The sequence below is a fragment of the Podarcis raffonei genome, chromosome 17, assembly GCF_027172205.1.
Source record: "Podarcis raffonei isolate rPodRaf1 chromosome 17, rPodRaf1.pri, whole genome shotgun sequence".
NCBI classification, from domain to species: Eukaryota; Metazoa; Chordata; class Lepidosauria; order Squamata; family Lacertidae; genus Podarcis; species Podarcis raffonei.
Genome location: NC_070618.1, coordinates 10,696,726 through 10,715,824, shown reverse-complemented (window position 1 = coordinate 10,715,824; position 19,099 = coordinate 10,696,726). Strand labels below are relative to the sequence as shown.

Genomic DNA, 19,099 nt, shown 5'->3' with positions numbered 1-19,099 from the left:
CCTTCGAAATCCACCATATATAATACTGAGTGAGATGAATCTATGATCTGAGTTAGACTAAGGCAGCTTCCCATACAAATGGCTCTCCTCCTTTCAAAGGAGATCAATTCCACTTCTTATTGATATCTCATATTTTTACAGAAGTATCCAAAGTGGTTTATAAGTGAATAAAACAGAGCATAAAATAAAAACAGACGGAATGTAACAAACCTCTAAAGAACATTACTGATCTACAGTACTGACAATTATAACATATTAATTGCTAACTAAGAATGAAATTGTAATGTGTAATAGAATGTAATCTATAAGAATAAAGGGTCATAATGTATATGTTTATATAAATATTAGATCACATGGCTGAGAAAGGACCGTGTGAACTGGCTGTGAAAGAAAACAATATTATCTACGATGATTTGAACATTGGCAAGGAACATGGATGGAAAAACAAGTATTTCTTTTCATACCCCTGTTTTCACATTCTCTGCTTACACATTGTCAATGGTAAGCTTGATTAAAAGTGACAGATACATATTTCACTTAAGATCTTAACCTTCTTGGTGAATGGTACTGGTTAAAAAGTATAGCAAGGGATGAAATATATGTTTGCTGTTAGCCTACACACACACACACACACAGAGAGAGAGAATCATTTTATAAAAGAAGAAAAATAATTACTCCCTGAATAGATTTAATTGCCATGATGTCTCTACAGAAAATGAGAATTATAATCTTAATTATGATTACTGTCGGGTTAGACTGAAGTCCCAGCACAGCATCAATAGCAGAGGTTCATTTGCTAGTGCCGTTTTTCGTAATATATTATGATGACAAAAGCAGGCTATTAAAAATTAAATGGGAAAAGAGATGTCAGATCAGTTGGTTTTTGGAAGGTCATAGAGTTGAGTAACTCTATTAGTAATATTCTACTGCAATAAACAATCAAATCTATTAACAAATGGGTGCTTACTGCAGAGATGGTCATGGTGTAGGTTGGTTTAATTAGGTGTCTTTCCCCTATAGGGTGTAATAAAAATTGAATTACTGCTACACATGGACTTTCCATGGGTGACCTGTGAATGACTGGAACTGGAGTCACTGATCTTTTCAGACCTGTGGGCACATTTTGGACTTTGAGAGACAGTTGGGGGCACCTGTCACAAAACAACTGCTACGCTGAGTATGTGGAATAACACAAAATGGCTGCCATGGTTAGTGTGGCATAACACAAATATAGAGAGGCAGGCAACCCTGACAAGTTTGCGCTTACCATAAGAATGCAGCTATGTCCTGCTGCTCCCGATTGTGGAAATCACACAAAATTGATTTTACACCCACCCAGTGCTTCTGTTTAATAGCAACAGGAAACATTCCTGAGCACTAGGGGAAATGTACAAAATGGCCGCCCAGCGCTCACTGGAGGGATGACAAAGCTTATAGTAGCCACTGGACACCTGGCAAAAGCCATTCCATCCAGTTGCAGCAGAGGGAGGGATGGACCTGCCTCAACTCACCTGAGAGAACAGCAACTCTGGACTCCTCCTCACCTTGACCTGTTTCCATTCCAGCTGGTCTTTATAAGAACTCTGTAAGTAAAAACCAGGGCCAGAGTTTGGGGATTTTTCCTCCTCCCTCGCAATCCCTCTCCCTTTTGTGCTGTGTATTTTTTAGATTGAGAGTGGGCACTGAGTCGGAGAAGCTTTATTTTATGGAAGGTTGTCTATTGTTACCAATTCATGTTTCATAGAGAGCTCCCTAAGAAACTTCTCTAGAACACAGTGTGAAAACCGTTAATATGAGGGAGAAAGAAGTAGGAAATCACATTGGGGGAAATGGTGCGTGGACCCACAAAAAGAATGGCAGGGAAGGGCCATTTCGTGATCAAGTAAAGTTAATTTTTAAAATTTAGACCTCCCTTTTTCTAGGTAAAAATGCATTCAAGGCAGCTTGGGGTATCAGAGAGAAATTGTAAGTGCCCAGGAAGAATGAGGTGATGAATACATGCCCCCCAACATTTCTCTGATGGAAATAGGGACGTCCTATTTAATGATGATGATGATGATGATGATGATGATGATGATGATGATTTTACTTATATCCCACCCATCTGGCTGGGTTGCTCGAGCCACTGTGGGTGACTTTCAGCAGATATAAAAACATAATAAAACATTAAACATTAAAAAAACCTCCCTCCCCTTCAGATGTCTCCTAAAGGTTGTACAGTTACTTATCTCCTTGGCTCGAGGGTTGCATAACACTGCCACCGTCTAACTCCTGTTGTCTCACAGGCTTGTTGGCCATGGTGGGAGTAGGCAGAGAGTGGTTCTATCTTCCATTTTACTAGGCCAGCTCCAGGCTGGCATGAAGGGCCTGAGGACTGGGCTCTAAAGGAATTGAGGGCTTTCATTTAAGCAGAACCAAAGCTGTTGGCACTGTACCTCTAAAACGCCCCCTTTGGGGCCTTTTCACGCTACCATCTGTAGCTTTTCATCCACTTGGGCGTAGCGGGGGCCTCACAGTGGAACAGCACCAGGACACCACTTTAACCACCACCGCCCATCATCATCAGCAGGGATTAGAACTCCACATGGGTGCTTGTTGTGGATTAGGGTGCTCCACAGACATGCATTTTTTTTTTTTACAGTGTCCACATGGCATTGTTTCTGGGGGAAATCTGGTGCATTAAAAAAAAACACCACCACACAACCCAGCCCTGTTGCCAACGTCCCATTTGTGATACCTGTATGGTCCATTTTCAGTACAGTGGTACCTCGGGTTAAGAACTTAATTCATTCCAGAGGTCCATTCTTAACCTGAAACTGTTCTTAATCTGAGGTACCACTTTAGCTAATGGGGCCTCCTGCTGTCGCTGTGCCACCAGAGCATTTCTGTTCTCATCCTGAAGCAAAGTTCTTAACCCAAGGTACTATTTCTGGGTTAGTGGAGGCTGTAACCTGAAGAGTCTATAACCCGAGGTACCACTGTATAGTGGTACCTCTGGTTATGAACTTAATTCATTCTGGATGTCCGTTCTTAACCCGAAACAGTTCTTAACCTGAGGTGTGCTTTCGCTAATGGGGCCTCCTGCTGCTGCCACGCCACTGCCGGTGCACGACTTCTGCTCGCATCCTGGTGCAAAGTTCGCTACCAGGAGTACCTACTTCTGGGTTAGCGGAGCTCGTTACCCAAAGCGTTTATAAGGAGGACAGTACATAATCCAAGGTTCCACTGTATTAAGCCCCTGTATGAAACTGCCCAAGAATTCGCTGCAAAAATGGTGCGCCCTGAGAATGACCATGTGCAAGGGGTTGTTCCAATGAGATTCCTGGTATGCGTAAAAGTCATAACATGAAGTTATGACATAGCATGACATGAAGGACCATAGCTGAGCAGGTTCTTTCCATGAGAAAGGTTCCAGGCTCAATTCCCATTAACTCCTGTTGAGGACCGGGAGAGTCCCCTACTTGAAAGCCTGGGAAATTGTTACTAGTCAATTATACTGTTCTAGCTGAACCAGTGGTATGTCTCATTATAATACACCTTCCTATGTTCCTAATTTGGTGATCTGGAGAAAAAAATATATCCAAATGTAATGGGTAAAGAAAGTCTTCAGGGATATACATTTTTGTGTTGTCTTGTTTATTGGAATGCTAAGACGAATTTTGCAGCGAAATCTTGGGGCCATAAAAAAGGACCGGAACAGGGGATGAAAGGAAGCAATCTCTGGAAAAGGCAGTACAGTTGAAAAAGACTGTTTATTTTTCTCTTTGGGGAGCCTCTAAAAGAAAGTCTGTGTTGTGGGGTGCAACAGATTCCTCCTAAGGCTCTGAACCCTACGGCTGTTAACAGGCTGCAACTTCCTCCCTAGACTTCTCTTCTTCCAACGTTAGGTCGCAAACAATGTCATGCTGTAATTCTCTGACTGAAAATTGCTCCATCAGCGACCATGAAAAGGAAAAAGAGCGGCGCTCTCGTCTCGCACTGCCTGGCATGTAGCTCTAGAGGCACTCTCATACTAGCGTAGAAAACACTGCTGACGTGTTGGCCCAGAGTTACTGTTAGAGAGAGAGAGAGAGAGGGAATGTGGAAAATCTCTCAGAGGCAGCAATGTCCCTTTCTTTCTCCTTCTCCTCCCCCTTCCCTGCACACATTAGCTTCCGTGCTCCTGCTTATTCCCTCTGTCTGGCACTAGCAAAGGTGCAGAGCGCTTGTGAGGGAAAGAAGAGACGCGCAGAGAAAAAGCCCTTCTTCCAATCTTAATTAAGTCGCTGGCACTTCGATGTAGTTATTACCAGCAATAAACAGTGATGTGCGACTTGGACCGATATCCTTTTCTTTTGCGGTAGCAAAACTGGCTGGCTGGATATTGCGATCCCTCTTAGCCAGAGACTCTCTCCATCACTCAGAGCTGACAGGAAGACTTCCTTCACGGTGTCTGGTGTCTGCCTAGACTCCTAATTGTGGCTTGACAATGCTCACAGAGCGGTGTCTGGGCTTCGTCTATTCCGGCTTGTACCTCTGGGCATCCTTGTTCCTGTCTTTTTTTAAAGGTAAGTTCTGGATTTTCCTGATTATACGGTGGCGATGATGATGATTTGTCCTTTGCTGAACACGAGCTGTTCTGATTTCCCTGGAGATGTGCATTGGGAAACTTTTTCAGGGGCTATTTGTCCCCATCAAAGTCAATGGGATGCGTACAATGAGTACAAACAGGAATAAAACAAAGCAGAGGATTTTTAATATATATACTAAAAAAACAAACACCTGTGAACTGATGTTGTACTTCTGATATTTTTGACCCCCCCCCCCAAGGCAGGGATGTGCGAGAGCTCTTTGCTCTGACAACTTTCTCTGTGAATACAAATGTCAATAATAGAAATAAAAGACTGTGACGGCTTCAGTCTTGGATTCTGAACATAAAATGGCATATATTTCTCAGATAGGGCAGACTAAGATAGGAACGCTTTAAAGAGGACTTGTGGATCATTTTATTGGGCTTGAGATGTAAGGATGAGGGAGATGAACTATTTCTCTTTCAATCTTTTCCGTGTTATATGTTCATTTCTATAATACAAGGTTCCTAAGTTAGGGATGGACAAAAGGAAAAGTAAAGAGTATTAGCTAGGGGAGCCTGGCTCACTGTGTAGTTGATACAATACCTGGATTTAATCTTCTATATTAGTATCATGGCTACTGGTTTAAATAAATAGGTTTTGGCTTAACTCGAATTGTTGATGCATCAGCCTGAAGATGAATCTATTATATAAGGTACATAAAATGAATCTGTACGTGTAACCCAACAGCTAAATCAGTTATGAAATTGCATGGGAATGAAGCAATTCAGTAAAATAGACAGGGAATAGAAAAGCCAGACGAAGGGCTAAATTGGATACTATGAAAGATGATCATGAAAGTTACTTTGGAAGTTCTTATTTAAAGGTAAGAATCAACACAATATAGAGGGTAAACTCCTGTTGAGAAACTTGATCCGACTTGGACCTGAGAAACCTGGTCTAGAGTTAAGCCTTCATCTTTGGCTGTGCTCCTAAATGCACTCACTCCGGGGTGCCAACAGGATTTCCTCAAGGCCCACTCTTCCCTTGTCTTCTGCAGCAATCTGTTGACAAGATCTGCAGCTTATGTGCATACAGTGGTACCTCGGGTTACATACGCTTCAGGTTACAGACTCCGCTAACCCAGAAACAGTACCTTGGGTTAAGAACTTTGCTTCAGGATGAGAACAGAAATCGTGCTCCGGCGGCACAGCGGCAGAGGCAGGCTCCATTAGCTAAAGTGGTGCTTCAGGTTAAGAACAGTTTCAGGTTAAGAATGGACCTTCAGAATGAATTAAGTACTTAACCCGAGGTACCACTGTATATTAACACAGCCTAGTCTACCTCACAGGGTTGTTACAAATATAAAAGGGGAGGAGGGGAGGAAAATGCACACAACCTTGAACTCCTGGACAGAAAAGCAATATACAAATGCATGCCAGGCCGCACACTATGGAGTACACTTCCACAGGAGGCAATAATGGCCACCAATGTGGATGGCTTCAGACCCTCCAAGTGCCACTATTTTCCAGGAACAGTCCTGGATTTACAGAAACTATCCTGGCTTCTTATATTATCCTGGAATTTCCCACTTTTCCTTAGGATGTCCCTATTTTCATTGGAGAAATGTTGGAGGGCATGGAGCTATGTGACCCCTGAGCCAAGGAGATAAGTAACTATACAACCTTTAGAAGACACCTGAAGGCAGTCCTGTAGAGGGCAACTTAAAAAAAAATATATTATGTTTTTATATACAGTGGTACTTTGGGTTAAGAACTTAATTCGTTCCGGAAGTCTGTTCTTAACCTGAAACTGTTCTTAACCTGAGGTACCACTTTAGCTAATGGGGCCTCCTGCTGCCGCCACGCCGCTGCCACACGATTTCTGTTCTCATCCTGAGGTAAAGTTCTTAACCCAAGGTACTATTTCTGGGTTAGTAGAGTCTGTAACCTGAAGCATCTGTAACCTGAGGTACCACTGTATGTTGGAAGCTGCCCAGAGTTGTTGGGGCAACCCAGTAAGATGCACAGGGTATAAATAATGTTGCTGTTGTTGCTGTTGCTGTTATGGAATAGGACATCCCTATTTCCCTCGGAGAAATGTTGGAGGACATGTGGCTTTAAAAGGATTAGACATATTAATGGAGGATAGGGCTACCAGAGGCTACCAGCCATGACAGCTGCCTTCACAGTGGGCAGCTGTATGCTTCTGAATACCAGTTTCCTGACACTGTAGAAAGGAAGAGTGCTATAGTGCTCAGGTCTTGCTTGTGGTCATCTCACAGGCATCTGCTTGGCTATTCTGAGAACTAGATGGGCTGTTGGTCAGATCCAGCAGGCTCTTCTTATGTTCTTATGTAATGTCATTCACAGATCATGCAACAAAGCTAGAAAAACAGCCTCCTTGCTTTAACTGCAATGTTTCATTGTCCCGGTATTTACAGCAGAACGCCAAAATGGAACGGAACAAATCTTTGCTAAACCAGATAAATAGTAGCAAGCAAGAAATACTCTTAAGGATGTGCAGTTTTGCGACTTTGGTGTCTGAACTACCAACTCACAGCTTAGCCTACCTCACAGACTTCTTGTGCAGATAAAAGAGGGAAGGGGAAGGCAATCTACACAGCCTTACGCTGCCGGGAGGGAAATCAAGATACAAAAATACAACAGCAAAAAGCAAATATGTGCTGTTTCAAAACTCTCCAAATTTTGGAGGGCGGTTCTCTAGCCAAGCATTGTTTACAAAGATGCATATGCTAGGGGAAAGTGTGTGTGAAAATGCATATATTAGTCATGTGTTATATTCAGGGAAAATTGCTTTGCAAAAATATGCATATTAGGCAGAATTGCCTAGAAAACTGTGTACCGTATGATAAATTTGCTGGTGAGTTTTCATGAGGACTTCTTTAAACACACACACACACACACACACACACTACCCCAAACTGATTTGGAAATGTGGAGAACTTGACTAAAGTTTAGAAAAATGAGAAACTGGGAGAAACCAAAACTGACAGATTTCCTCATCCCTAATTCAAAGTGGTAAAAACAGAGGTGGAGGCAGAAGGTGTTCACCCCATGTCCCCCCCCCCCAAACTATGGTTTAATACTTTATTTGTCAGACAAATCAGATAGTGTTGAATCTGGAATGGCTGCTGTTTCAGAATATGTGTTCATATAACAATTCTGTAAGGTGCGCAATATATGATCTATCTGCTGAAATGACATTCAAAGTCCTGATGGTGGTGATTGTGATTGTTGGAATTGATTGTAGTATTTCTATTGTATCTGTAAGCTGCTTTGGGATTTCCACAGGTAAAGTGAGTACTTAACAATAACAGCGTTAACTACTTTTTATAATCCACCCCTGTTCTGCTTAAAAATTATTCTCTGGAGCTTTTCAGCACTCTGTAGGCAGTACCTGTTCCTTGCAAAGAGTAGAGCAGAGAAACAGAGATCTAGAAAACTATAGAGATATTGTGCATAGGAATAGAGTAGAGAAAAGCAGAGTGATGGACATGAAGATTTGTGAGGGACCTGATCTGACTTGGGAAACTTGGTTGACATTGCAGTTAGAAAAGAATAAAATCCCTCCTCCAATGAACTGAAACACATTGAACTGAAAACATAGCATTTGGAAGTGGGAAAGGCAAGCAGAACCCTACTCCCTTCCCTCCATTGAGTGTAACACTTGAAAGATACTCATGAAACGGACCATAGTGGAGGTGGAATGTCTTTGGATCCCAAGATGCTGTGCATTCAACACACAGAGAGGCAGACACGGTACCTGGTTGGGACAAGTATGCGGTGCTGCAGAGATGGTTGTTTAGTATTGTCAGGTTTGACAGCTAGCTCCAGGGTCTGTTTGGGGGGGATGGTGAGATGGAAGTTGCCTACTTTCCCCTAAATAGGGTTCTCCAGCTGTTTTGGACTACAGCTCCCATCCTCCCTGACCACTGGTCCTGCTAGCTAGGGATGATGGGAGTTGTAGTCCAAAAACAGCCGGAGGCTCAAGTTTGGGAAACCTTGCCTATCAGGTCATTACCATTGTCAACATTCACTACTTAAGTCACCTGTTTGCAGCTCTGCATGTGGAAAGTGCAAGTGGCTTGAGGGATCTGAGCAACCCTGTAAAAGCTGCAGAGACACTCTTCCTCGCCCCGGCTAGTGTACAAACCACCAGTCTGAAAGGGGTTCTGCTGTCAAAATTCACCCACATATTCTGGGTTTCCTCAGATCCAGTAGGTTCCCTGATAATCATAGTCAGTACTTCTATAGTGCTTACACCCACAAGTGCTCAATGTGTTTCATGTACTCCCCCACAACAACACCTATGATTAAAGGTAAAGGTAAAGGGACCCCTGACCATTAGGTCCAGTTGTGGCCAACTGTGGGGTTGCGGCGCTCATCTCACTTTATTGGCCGAGGGAGCTGGCGTACAGCTTCTGGGTCATGTGGCCAGCATGACTAAGCCGCTTCTGGTGAACCAGAGCAGCACATGGAAACGCCATTTACCTTCCCGCCGGAGCGGTACCTATTTATCTACTTGCACTTTGACGTGCTTTCGAACTGTAGGTTGGCAGGAGCAGGGACCAAGCAACGGGAGCTCACCCCGTCACGGGGATTCGAACCGCCGACCTTCTGATCGGCAAGTCCTAGGCTCTGTGGTTTAACCCACAGCGCCACCCATGTCCCTTACACCTATGATTATAGCTGCCTTGATCATTTCTCTCTCTCTTCTCTATTGCATGGGGAACCAGTGGCTTTCCCAGTGCTTGAACTGCAACTCCCACCATCCCTGACCACTGGCCATACTGTCTGGGGCTGATGGGAGTTGGAGTCCTACAACATTTGGAGAGCTTGCTTCTTCATGCCTGATCTACATGCTTGCAGCCAGGCTTCTACAAAGGGCAGGCGTTCTGCACTTGGCTAGGAATGTCTGCTCTACTTAATGCATCGGCTTTATTGCCCTTCTCTCCTCACAGGTTGTCTAAATCATTTTTCACCAACAGTTTGTTGCCATTTTGCATGCCACTGCAACACGCCGCATAAGATTTGGAGGTGACACACAGAGCTGTTGTAAGCAGTATTTGACCAGCTCCAAAGAAGGCAAAGCCAAGGCTGTGTCATGCCAAGGGGCAGAGAAAGGAGAGAACAGACTGTGTGTGGAATTTGTAAACTAAACAGGTTTCTCCATACTTTCAATCATCCCTTATTACAATTGTCAGGAAAGCGCTCTAGGTACACAATTGGACTATGTTAAGCAGCAGCACATATAGAATATGTTAATACACCATCATTCTTTAAGCAGTCAGATTTATTTTTAGGTACTGTGGCAGTTAAAAGCCTGAGCTGGAAGCCCTCAGTGGTGACCTTGAATAAGCCACTATTTCTCAGGCTGGTCTCTTAGTCTATTATATGGAGATAGACCACTTTGTGGTGGTTCCAGTCCTAATTCCACCCTACCAGTAACAATGGACACCAGCCCTCCTTGGGGGCTATCAGTTCTTAGCCTGCTTTGCAGGACAGTTGAATGTGAAGTGCTTACATGTCTGATGGTGATGACAAAAATGCAGTATTTGCACCGCAATCCTTTTCCACATCTGTTCAGAAGGAAATCCTACGGCATTCAATGGAGAATGCACGCTTTACCTTCAAACATACAGGCAAAATGGGGTACCTAATTCTGCCTGATCCTCGCCTGGGTCCTTTTGTCCACTTGCTTTCATATGGAGAACGGAACTCAATGTGTGGCCTGTTAAGTGGAAACCTCTCAGAAGCATAGCTGTCAACCGTCCCTTATTTGGCGGGAAACTCCCTTATTCCAGTGCCGTGTCCCGCTGCTGTCCCTTATTGATGATGTCCCTTAAATTTCCCGGGTTTCATGCTTGCCCAGCTCGGGAGGGAAGCAGCGGCTCGGGGTCCTCTGCCTCGAGAGAGTGCGCGCATGAGCTGCCGCGTCTCTGTCTCTCCCTTTTTCCCCTCAGGGGTGCGTCGTGAAGAGACGGGTGGCAGCGGGCGGGCAGGCAGCCCCTCTCTTGCGAGACTTCCACCGCGCTGCCAGGGGAAGCCGGAGGTGGCAGCGGCGGCAGCTGAGGAGGCGGCCTGAGGGAGGAGGAAGAGGAGGGGATGGGGAGGGACGCAGAAGGGCAGTGCTTCAGTGGCCGCAGCGGCGGCGCAACCGCCTCATGCCGGGCTCACGGGTGGCGTGGGCGAGAGTCTCTCTCCCTCCCTCCCTCTCTCTCGGGCGGGGAAGGGCCAATGGAACTCCTCACACCAGGATGACGGCAGCCCCAACATGCTGCTTAGCACACCCTCCAACCAGTGCAGCATCTTAATGTAGTGATTTCCCCCTCTGCATTCCTTTCATAACTCTTTTTTATAAATCATTTGTCCATCCAGAGTTCAAATTTTTACTACAAGTTTTCTGTCAATCCTACCAATGTATGTAACTCTTTACAATAGCTTTTCAACTAAATTATAAACTTTCCCCATTCTTTATTAAAGAGGTCCTCTTCCTGGTTTCTAATTCTACCTGTAAGCTTTGCCATCTCGACGTCGTTCATCAGTTTTGTCTGCCCCTCTTCTTTGGTCGAAGTTGTAGAACCTTAGGATCATCTAGTCCAACCCCCTGCAAAACACAGTCAGTGGCAGCAAAAGCAGCATGGCTCCATCAGTGCCGGATTTATGTATAAGCTAAGCAAAATACCTTATTTTGGCTGCTGATCCCTTATTTTCGAGGCTGCTGGCCCCTTATTTTCAAATCTGTAAGTTGACAGCTATGCTCAGAAGGAACCTGCGTGCCCTAGCTGGGTCATGCTCAGAAGGCTAAGAGCAAGTACTGGAAAGAGAGAAAGACACAATTTGTTTGAATGTTTAAGGAAGAAGCTGTAATCTTCAACTAAGAAAAACAAAGCCCATACTTGGATAAGCATGTGAATGTAAATACTCTGCATATATTCTTCTTCAGCTATCAGACCCTCCAAGTGTCTGTATTTTCCAGGGACAGTCCTGGATTTACATAAACTGTCCTGGTTTCTGATTAGATCCCGGAATGTCCCACTTTTCCTTAGGACACCCTTATTTTCATCAGAGAAATGTGGGAGGGTATGGAGTTATCCGACCTCTGAGCCATCTGAAGGCAGCCCTGCATAGGGAAGTTTTTAAACGTTTAATGCTTTATTATCTTTTTCTACATGTTGGGAGCTGCCCAGAGTGGCTGGGGCAACCCAGTCAGATGGGCAGGGTATAAATAATAAAATTGTTATTATGGAATAAAAAGGTAAAGGGACCCCTGACTGTTAGGTCCAGTCACGGACGACTCTGGGGTTGCAGCGCTCATCTTGCTTTATTGGCTGAGGGAGCTGGTGTACAGCTTCCGGGTCATGTGGCCAGCATGACTAAGCCGCTTCTGGCGAACCAGAGCAGCGCACAGAAACGCCATTGACCTTCCCGCCGGAGTGGTACCTATTTATCTACTTGCACTTTGACATGCTTTCAAGCTGCTAGGTTGGCAGGAGCAGGGATCGAGCAATGGGAGCTCACCCCGTTGCGGGGATTCAAACCACCGACCTTCCAATCAGCAAGCCCTAGGCTCTGTGGTTTAACCCACAGCGCTACCCGCCTCCCTATTATGGAATAGGACGTCCCTATTTTCATTGGAGAAATGTTGGAGGGTATGAGTGATATGTTCTGCAAGTAAATGTTTTTGAATATTTTGACAAGTGTTTGGACATTTTTCTTGAAATTAAGACAGTATTACTCCTGATGTGGCTTCCCTGCTGAAATTTAGCTACTCTGCCAACATGGGCAATGTCAAGCATGAGTCTGGAGGAAGAAATAGGTGGAAGCAGCCATGGGTCCCCATCCCTTGGCACATTCCCAATGCATTGAGCTATAAAAACCAAAGACAGAGGCACCAACAAGAGCACTGGCCTGCAGGGAAAACCATCCAGCCTCATCTCCACAGCCCAGTCCTGATACAAGTCCATTAAACTTAATGCAGCTTGTGACAAAGCAATTGTTTGAAGGCTAGCATTCCAGCCAAGCAGGAATTATGAGGCTAACATGATATTTTAAAAGAACTGCCTGCATGCCGTCGTAAATCAGGCCAGGCCTCTGCAAGTTGTCACCTGCCAAGCTGGAGGCATCTCATCTATTGTGACCTGCCAGGTGCTTAATGGCCCGTCCTCAGTTTGCGAAGTCCCAAGCAAGCAATAAAAAACAGAAAAGCTTACAAACACCCAGTGGGCTAGTAGGCTGTGTTGGGCTTGATGGATCACAAGCTGTGTAGGCCTGATGTGGATTGATAGAGTGGCCCATCTGAAAGAAACCACAGAAACTTCTCCACAAGAGGCGATGAAGGATGGGCTACAGCAGGGTCTCCCAAAATCGGGCCTCCAGATTTTTTCGGACTACAGTTCCCATCATCCCAGACCACTGGTCCTGGTAGCTAGGGATGATGGGAGTTGTAGTCCAGAAAAACAGCTGGAGCCCCAAGTTTGAGAAACACCAGGCTATGGAAACAGTGCATAGGAAGTAGGGTGACTCGCAGGAGCAATGACCTTCTCTGACAAAAACAAAAAGTAGCAAGTCCTTGTGATTTGATACAGCTTTCCCATATTTTATGGAAAATTAAAGGGAAGACCTCATTAACACGACAGCATTCTGCAGAGTGTCAGCAGCAATGTGCCCGTTTAGCAGCCAAGTCTGTGAGGAGTCCTTTCTCAAGAGCTCAGGTGTCCTGAACTTTGGCATTCACAGAGGTAAGTGCTGATAGGGCACACAGTCCCAAGGGCAACACTAGAGAGTAGTCAGATGGTCTAACTGGACTAATGCCAGTCTGGGTCCAATACAAACCGCAAACAGTCCAGTGGCATTCCCGAAGCAGCTAATCAACGGAGAAAGTTGAGCAGACACAGTGTCTCTGCCTTGCTTGTCTTTTATCCTTCCCAACCTTGATTGGTGCACCTGAGTTTGTACCACACTTTCCAGCTGCCCCATTTAAGCTAAAGCTGCCATGTTTTCAAAACTGTATTCTTCAAATGTTCCCATTCCTGTACATTTCTCCCCTTCCCAGCACACCTCTTTTGGGTTCTTAGTCCCTTTTACAAGCTGGTGGCAGCTAAAGCTGTTCCCTTGGGCATCACAAATACACACACTTGTACAGGCATCCCCAAACTCGGCCCCTCAGATGTTTTGGGACTACAATTCCCATCATCCCTGACCACTGGTCCTGTTAGCTAGGGATGATGGGAGTTGTAGTCCCAAAACACCTGGAAGGCCGAGTTTGGGGATTCCTGCACTTGTAGATTGCCAATGTTTTCAGCTTCTGCGGTGGTTTGGTGTAAGATGGTCTCTTGGGCTCCCATACCGCTCTATGCTTTTTGACTTTCCCCCCATACTGCTTTATGATTCTTGATTTTTTTTTTCCATTTTAGAGCAATCACTGTGGGGTACCTTGAGGCAATACCTCTTAAGACCTGACAAAAGACTATTGATTGCCAATGAGATTCAGCAGAAGTGTCTCAATAGGTGCTAAGATGGCTCAAGAAGACATAAGTGATAGATGGAGGTGACTCACCCTTATTTCCTCCACTAAGTGGGCTGGGGTGTGTGGCGAGCAAGAAGGCTAGGGGCTGATGTGTGAGAGATCAAAGCCAAGCAGCCTGCAGTTGTCTGTGAGGCAGGCAGATTGAGAAGAGCTGGATCTCAGGATTACACAAACAGGAAGTGATGGAAGGTTGGTAGAAGAATCCCGAAGGGAAGGGAAGAACTCCCAGGCTGAGAGTCTGGGAGAAGGAAGGAAAGCTCCCAGGTGAGAGCTGGGAGGGTCCACCATTTTATGTGTGAGACAAGTGTTAAGATCTTTTATTATTAATAATATTTGAGGGACGCGGGTGGCGCTGTGGGTTAAACTACAGAGCCTAGGACTTGCCGATCAGAAGGTTGATGGTTTGAATCCCCATGACGGGGTGAGCGCCCGTTGTTCGGTCCCTGCTCCTGCCAACCTAGCAGTTGAAAGCACGTCAAAGTGCAAGTAGATAAATAGGTACCGCTCTGGCGGGAAGGTAAATGGCGTTTCCGTGCGCTGCTCTGGTTTGCCAGCCACATGACCCGGAAGCTGTACGCCGGCTCCCTCGGCCAATAAAGTGAGATGAGCGCTGCAACCCCAGAGTTGGCCACGACTGGACCTAATGGTCAGGGGTCCCTTTACCCTTTACCTTTATTATTATTTCATTTCTATACTGCTTTATATTTTTAAGAAACGATCTACCTTTGAAAGACGACTCTCTGTTTTTCCCCTCTCTCTGTTCCCCCATATATATTTTTCTGTTTTGTTTTTGTTTTTATTTAGACTAGTTTGATTCTGGGCTTCCACTGCAAATCCTGCCTGTGTACAACCTGCTTCTGAATTCCTCTGAACATTTTACTGTTACTTGTTCTGTGGCAAAGGAAAGTCACCCAGCAAAGACTGAGAGGTGCTTTTCTTTCCATACTAAGTGAGTGAGGATTCTTGATCTTAGAAAACAGAGTTGCCCTGCTTCAATTTTGACACAGATTAAGGGCAGAAGAGAGGTGCGAATAGGCAAGCTGATAATGATGATTGATGTTTGAGAAAAATATATTCATTTTTTGTCACAGAAGCCTATGCACCCCTGCATAAATATTCTTATTGCGACATCCTGCACTTCCCTGAGCCTTGTAAGACTCCTGCTATGCAAGCAGCCTGCCTAATAGATCTTCCATTATTTCTGTTACTTATCTATCATAGTAGTAGAATTTATTAAGGGAAGTATGAAAAGATGGGATAGATTGATTCTCATCTTAAATATGATTCAATCTCATTACTTTCTGTCTCTGCTCTTTTACCTATGTTTGTAGCTATCTGATCTTTCTGTCAAATCAGAGTTTGGGAGCTGCAAATGAGATTATCTTTACAACACGCACCTGTAGTGCATTCACAAACTCAGGTCAGATGCTTCAGATAAGGAGTTCAGAGGAAGCCTAGCTAGTAAAGGTAGCATTGTTAGCACTTTCTGCTTATGATGTATGTGAGAGAAGATGGGGTGGAATATTTTGGGGCGTCACTAGAATCCAAAGTAGTCTTGAAAGACAATGGGGGGTCAAAGGAAGGGAGCTTTCTAGTGTTATGTACTGGAACGTGAAAGGAAATCTGGTTTGGGAGAGGCCAGGAAGCAAATACAGTGGTACCTCAGGTTAAGTACTTAATTCGTTCTGGAGGTCCGTACTTAACCTGAAACTGTTCTTAACCTGAGGTACCACTTTAGCTAATAGGGCCTCCCGCTGCTGCCAGGTGATTACTGTTCTTAACCCAAGGTACTGTTTCTGGGTTAGCGGAGTCTGTAACCTGAAGCGTATGTAACCTGAGGTACCACTGTACTGTATTGCTGTCAGATCCCAGTCAGGAATTTTGGTAACATTAAAGTCCATTGTTTTAGGAATGCTGAATGAACTTAGCTCCTCTCTTCATTAACCCCCACAGAGTTGCCATTTAAATATCATATGAATATAGAGGGATTTCATATAGCGTGTGGGTTCTCCCACCAATACTTCACTGGGGCAGGAAGCTTCCTTCTTTACTACAGTATCTTGATTTCTTCTCTACTCCACCAGCTCAGAATGATCACTTGGGTAAGTTTTCTGTGAAAGCTTCTGAAATGCATTTTTGCTTATCACAGCTACCGTTACTGTGCTTTTGGTTTGCTCCTACACTCTGTGGTAAATACTGCTTCAATATTTCGAAGTAAATAAGCCTCAAAAAGACACTTTCTCTAGTCTTGCCTTTAGGTTTTGTTTTTTTGGTCTGTGTAAATCCTGACAGAACCCCAACAAAGGGCTGAGAGAAACACTTCTTTCATTGGACTTATTGTATTGGCTAGTTAGCCGATAACTTATTGTTGTCTAAATAATGGAGGGATTAAATTCTCCTAGGGAGACAGTAGCATAAGAAAAATGTGAAAAGTGGTGTGTGTGAGAAGTCTGCTTTTTTGTGAAGCGTTCTTAATTTCTGGTTCTTATGCTGAAGTGTGGTGGGAGGCCAAAGCTGTTATTGCTCAGCGATGATATGCCCAGAGATGCTTTTATTTGCTACCTAATTGTTTTTTCTACTCATGAATGCTCTGACCAATCTAGAGCTGGTCACATTGCCATGCCTCGGTTGCCCCCAGATGTGAAAAGGGACTAATGTCCTCTAAGTGCAACATAGGGCATATATGTGTTTTACATGCACTTGATTTGCCATACAATATGTGGCTTGCCTTAATGCCTTCCATTCTATGGAGGCACTTGCATGCATGTATACTGACATCGGCCCCAACTCTATGGGGCTGAGGACAGCCCAGCCCCTCAAAATATACAGGGATGGGGCAGGCCTCCTTGCCATGGTGATGGGCTTCCCTGGGCCTCGTGGCTTCTCCTGATGCACGTGATGAGTCTCTTCAATGTCGCACAGAACTTTGCACCGCTGCACACTGAGATGCTGTTTTAGACTTGTGGCACATTTTGAGCTAGGTTGTATCAGCCTCAGTGGCGAAGCTGTATGCTTCGCTACCGGGGGTGGAGAGCAGGAGGGGGTGTGGCGTGTCGCCTGTGGGGACGTGGCACCTGGAGCGTGCGGGGGTCCACAGCGCGTGTCAGGGGGGCACCACAATGGCACCCTACCGGAAAAGTGGTGCTGGGGGAGGTCCACTCCCTCCACACTCCCGTTCCTCCACCAGTGATCAGCCTACCATTGTCCAACAGACTTTGTGGTTGAGCCAGGGGAATCTTTCCTTAGACCCATAAGGTATCAATTTCAATTTCTCTCTGTTACTTATTTTTCTAGTTTTAAGATCAGTTTTCCACATTTCTACATCAGTTTGCTTTTTTTTTAAAGAGAAGTCCTCATGAAAAGTCATTAGCATTTTAGTGTGAATTTCTTCTGATATACACAATTTTGTATGCAATGTTGTCAAATATACACATTTCTGCAATCAGTTATGTATTTTTTGCATTATCATTATTGTGTGCATTTAACACACACTTTATCCTAGTAGGGTGTTTCCCAGACTTGGGTCTGCAGCTGTTTTTGGACTACAATTCTCATCATCCCTGATCACTGGTCTTGCTAGTTAGGGATGTTGGAAGTTGTAGTCCAAAACAGCTGGAGACCTATGCTTGGGAAACACTGAACTAGTATATGCATTTTTGTATACATGGTTGGAGAAGTGCGTTGCAAAATTTAGTGAATAGAGAATCTCAACAGATGACTACATTTCAGTTTGTATATTGCTTCAGGGAGTTTTAATTAAGTAGGTTCACTTTTGAATGTGGACCGAAACAAAATTGTCTGCAAAAGTTTTCTCTCCACTTGCGATTCCCAGGAACTGGTATTCAGAGACATAAAGGTAAAGGTAAAGGACCCCTGGATGGTTACATCCTGTCAAAGGTGACTATGGGGTTGCGGCGCTCATCTCACTTTCAGGCTGAGGGAGCTTGCGTTTGTCCACAGACAGCTTTCTGGGTCATGTGACCAGCATGACTAAACCGTTTCTGGTGCAATGGAACACCGTGATGGAAACCAGAGTGCACAGAAACGCTGTTTACCTTCCCACCGCAGTGGTACCTATTTATCTATTTGCGCTGGCATGCTTTCGAACTGCTAGGTTGGCAGGAGCTGGGACAGGGCAACGGGAGCTCACCCCGTTGTGGGGATTCGAACCGCCGACCTTCTGATCAGCAAGCCCAAGAGGCTTAGTGGTTTAGACCATAGCACCACCCCTAGCCCCTATTCAGAGACATATTGCCTTTGACACCAAAGGCAATACATAGTTATCATGTCTAGTAACCATTGATAGCCTTGTCCTCCATGAATTCGATGGATCCACTTTCAAAATTACCCAAGGTGGTGGCCGTCACAGCACCTTGTAGTAGGGAATGCCGTAGTTCAGCTCCGCATTGCAGAAAGCAGGACCTCCTGTGCCAAGATGGGACTCAGAGTGTGGGAAGCTAAACAATAAGCATTCCCTGGCCTTGAAATCAAATAGTCTAGATCAGAAGTAGCCACCTGGGATATCCAAAGGAAGGAAAGTCTATATGCCTGTGAAAGGTTGCAGCTAGTTGTGTGTGTGGAATGTACTGCTGCATCTTGCTTTGTGGCTGAAAGGATGCTGGTGACGGCAGCAGTGGCTTAGAAAGAAAGCGCAAATTCACTGTTATAGATAACACACAGATTTTCTGCCTGAGGGTTGGAGCTAAGCTTGTAGGGCTGTGAAGAAAAGATAAGCCGTTGTACGAATGGTTTCTCGTCTGAGCTGGTGGGGAAATATGGGTGACCTCCAGCTCAACTCCTTTATGAAGCTGTCAAATTCTGATTTAATAACCTGCGGTAAATAAACGGCCACTGGAATTTAATTTTTTTTTTTTTTAAAGGTGGCAGAATAGTCTGTTTTGCCAGAATTGTAACTTTGAAAAGTTTTTTCTTTCTCTCTTCAAGCACCACCACCAGCACCACCACACTCTTGGAAATGTATTTAGTTATGACAAACA

At 44.7% G+C, this 19,099-nt stretch overlaps 1 protein-coding gene across 1 annotated transcript in view; it reads left to right on the top strand.

Moving 5' to 3' along the window:
* The first annotated feature begins 4,041 nt into the window (after positions 1–4,041).
* The window catches only part of LOC128405110 (neuronal acetylcholine receptor subunit alpha-7-like), a 113,427-nt gene continuing 98,369 nt past the window's right edge, over positions 4,042–19,099 (top strand). Inside the window, exon 1 of the mRNA XM_053371337.1 lies at positions 4,042–4,547. Coding sequence (XP_053227312.1) covers positions 4,469–4,547 — 79 coding nt within the window. The 5' untranslated portion in view covers positions 4,042–4,468. The remainder of the gene's footprint in view (positions 4,548–19,099) is intronic.